The following is a 2,500-nucleotide window of genomic DNA, read 5'->3' as shown; positions in this document are numbered from 1 at the left end:
TATATGAATAAGTATAAATCTAAATATATGTATAAATTTAAGTATATATAAACATACATATATATACATATACATATATATACACATAGACATGCATATGAATATAAATATAAATAAATATAAATATATATATACATATATATACAAACATACATACATACATACATTCATACATTCATACACAACACACACACACACACACACACACACACACACACACACACACACACACACACACACACACACACACACACACACACACACACACACACACACAAATATATATGTTTAGGAATGGATGTTTAAGTATATGTGCATGTGACTATGTACATGTTTATATATGTACATGGTTGTATGGACAGACTGATTACCTAAGTTCGTTCTTGTGTGTGGATGCTTGTGCATGACAAGAATGATAACAAATATTTAGCTAATAATAATATTTTGTAGTAGCCAAATATAACATGTGACCAGTGTTCCACAAGTAACAGCAGATAGAATCTGTGACTCAGAGTAGAAAATCTTCAGTAAGTATGAGCATTTACTAGATTACACTAAAAATTACACACGGTAACCTTTAGAGGGGAACTTGAAGCAGGAGAGAGATCATAATTGAACGTGCTTGCATAAATTAAATAACATATTTTAATGTGAATTTTAAAAGCAAGTCATCATAAGGGGAAATGTTTAAAAGAATACATATATGCAATTCATGCTTAATGATTACAATATGATATATGGGTGTAACCAGTAAGAAAAAAAAAATGTATTGTAATTATTTGCCATCGGATGTGTGTCGGTACATTTTATCCCAAGGTAAGCAGGCATTTAATTTCTAAAATCCACCTCCACAAAAAAACATATAAGTAATTATCCAGAATAATTATGAAGATAGATAAGACAAAGGAGCTAAAATGATACACTGCTATAAATAAACATGCAAAAGTGTGGGAAAACAATGCACAAATATATAAAGAGGGACCCACAATGACCCTGTTTTGTCAGTCTATTAAGGAAAGGGAAGACCATAATTGTTTATCAAAGTCTGCAAATTTATGCTTGTACAACTAAGTCTAGTGTTACTATGGTCTCTGCACATCATATTCCAACAAATACAAATAAAACTCCTCAATGTACATCTACCTGGTAGTTTATCAAAGAAACAAATTTATGTGAGGACTGTTTGTTGACTGCCTTCATAACTTTAATACAATTAGTAACTATTATATCAATGTTATCATCATTATCATTGTTATCATTATAATTTCAAATATCATTTCTACCATGCACATCCACCTACATACACAAGCCATGATTTTAGGAGAGGGGGACACCTTAGGCAGAAACTGGGTTAGGCTTCTGAGCTTAAAACAAGGAGAGGTCTCTAAACCTTCTCTCTTATGTCTGAACTGTTTCCCTTTTCTTATACCTATGACTGTTAAAACTCAATGGTGAACTTTTCAAATATAAATATGAATTAAACAATTCACAAATTACCTCACCTCACCTGTCGTCTCCAATATCTATGCTGGTATACGTAGATGGACATGCAGATACTGACATACAAATAGATAAACAATATCAAGCAAGCAAATCAATTGTACTGAACTGAGTAAATAAAATAAGGAATTATAGTTGCTTTACGCCCTGCAGGTTTTTCCTATAATTTAATAAAAAAAATTCTCATAAGATTATAACTACTGGTGCATGCAACCTGTTACTTCCATATCAAATAAATAACTCCCTTTCATGAAGATTTACTAAGTCTAAGAGACCAATATTTTTTGTTTAATGTATGACAAAATAGTAATGACAATTTAGTATCTATTGTGCATCTATTCCTTCAAATGAGCCACTTCCCACTCCACATGAATAACTCTTGAACCACTTGTCAGTGGAACACCTGATATGAATTTCCATAACTGTCTAAAGGAAAATTATGACGTGATAATTCCTTTTCATTAATAAGCAATGTCAAATGTTTTCACTCTTCTCATGTTATCAAACTCACCCAAGAACATGCCCATACAATCTGCCACTGTCATGAATGACAGTATCATAATAAGATGAGGTCTGTTGGACTAATCATTTATTAAGTGAAACCACGAAACTTTCAGTCTGTTCTTCAAACCCAATATGGAACCCAGGGAAATCTTAAACGAACTGACATCGTATTACACATGCCAGGGCACTGTCCTTCTACTCCTGATGGGGTGAGAGGACAGGCACCCCGAGCAGGGCCGCAGCAGAGCGCCGCCCGAGGAGCCCTTCGAAAGTCGCGCCGCCCTCGCCATGCGCCTCCCGACGCATGCGCAGTCAGCGCCCTCCTCGGCCTCCTCGCCCGACCCTCCTCACCTACACCCTTAAAAACACACACGATTTTCACCCCAAAACCACCTATCTTCTCACTAAGACATGGCTTGCACGAAGGTTCACGACTTTAGGAACACACCTGCACAGAAACACTTGACAATATGCGCACACTGGCGAGAAAAGCCAT

At 35.4% G+C, this 2,500-nt stretch overlaps 2 protein-coding genes across 4 annotated transcripts in view; one reads left to right on the top strand and one right to left on the bottom strand.

Moving 5' to 3' along the window:
- The window catches only part of LOC125037978 (N-acetylated-alpha-linked acidic dipeptidase 2-like), a 72,134-nt gene that overhangs the window by 11,378 nt on the left and 58,256 nt on the right, over nt 1-2,500 (top strand). The window lies entirely within an intron of this gene.
- LOC125037954 (7SK snRNA methylphosphate capping enzyme-like) overlaps nt 1-2,500 on the bottom strand; it is a 29,212-nt gene that overhangs the window by 19,483 nt on the left and 7,229 nt on the right. Inside the window, exon 1 of one of the 3 annotated variants that reach the window (XM_047631205.1) lies at nt 2,453-2,500. This exon is cut by the window's right edge and continues 52 nt beyond it. The exons of 1 other annotated variant lie outside the window; for it this stretch is intronic. Coding sequence is in view for 1 of the 2 variants with exons in the window: in XM_047631189.1 (XP_047487145.1) it covers nt 2,012-2,060 (49 nt within the window). In the remaining variant the exon portion in view is untranslated. Of the gene's footprint in view, nt 1-2,011; nt 2,146-2,452 lie in introns of those variants that run through there. One more of the 3 variants, XM_047631189.1, reaches the window with a different exon arrangement.

This window comes from Penaeus chinensis, chromosome 3 (assembly GCF_019202785.1).
Source record: "Penaeus chinensis breed Huanghai No. 1 chromosome 3, ASM1920278v2, whole genome shotgun sequence".
In the NCBI taxonomy this organism is placed as follows: domain Eukaryota; kingdom Metazoa; phylum Arthropoda; class Malacostraca; order Decapoda; family Penaeidae; genus Penaeus; species Penaeus chinensis.
This window is presented reverse-complemented; position numbering and strand designations above follow the sequence as displayed.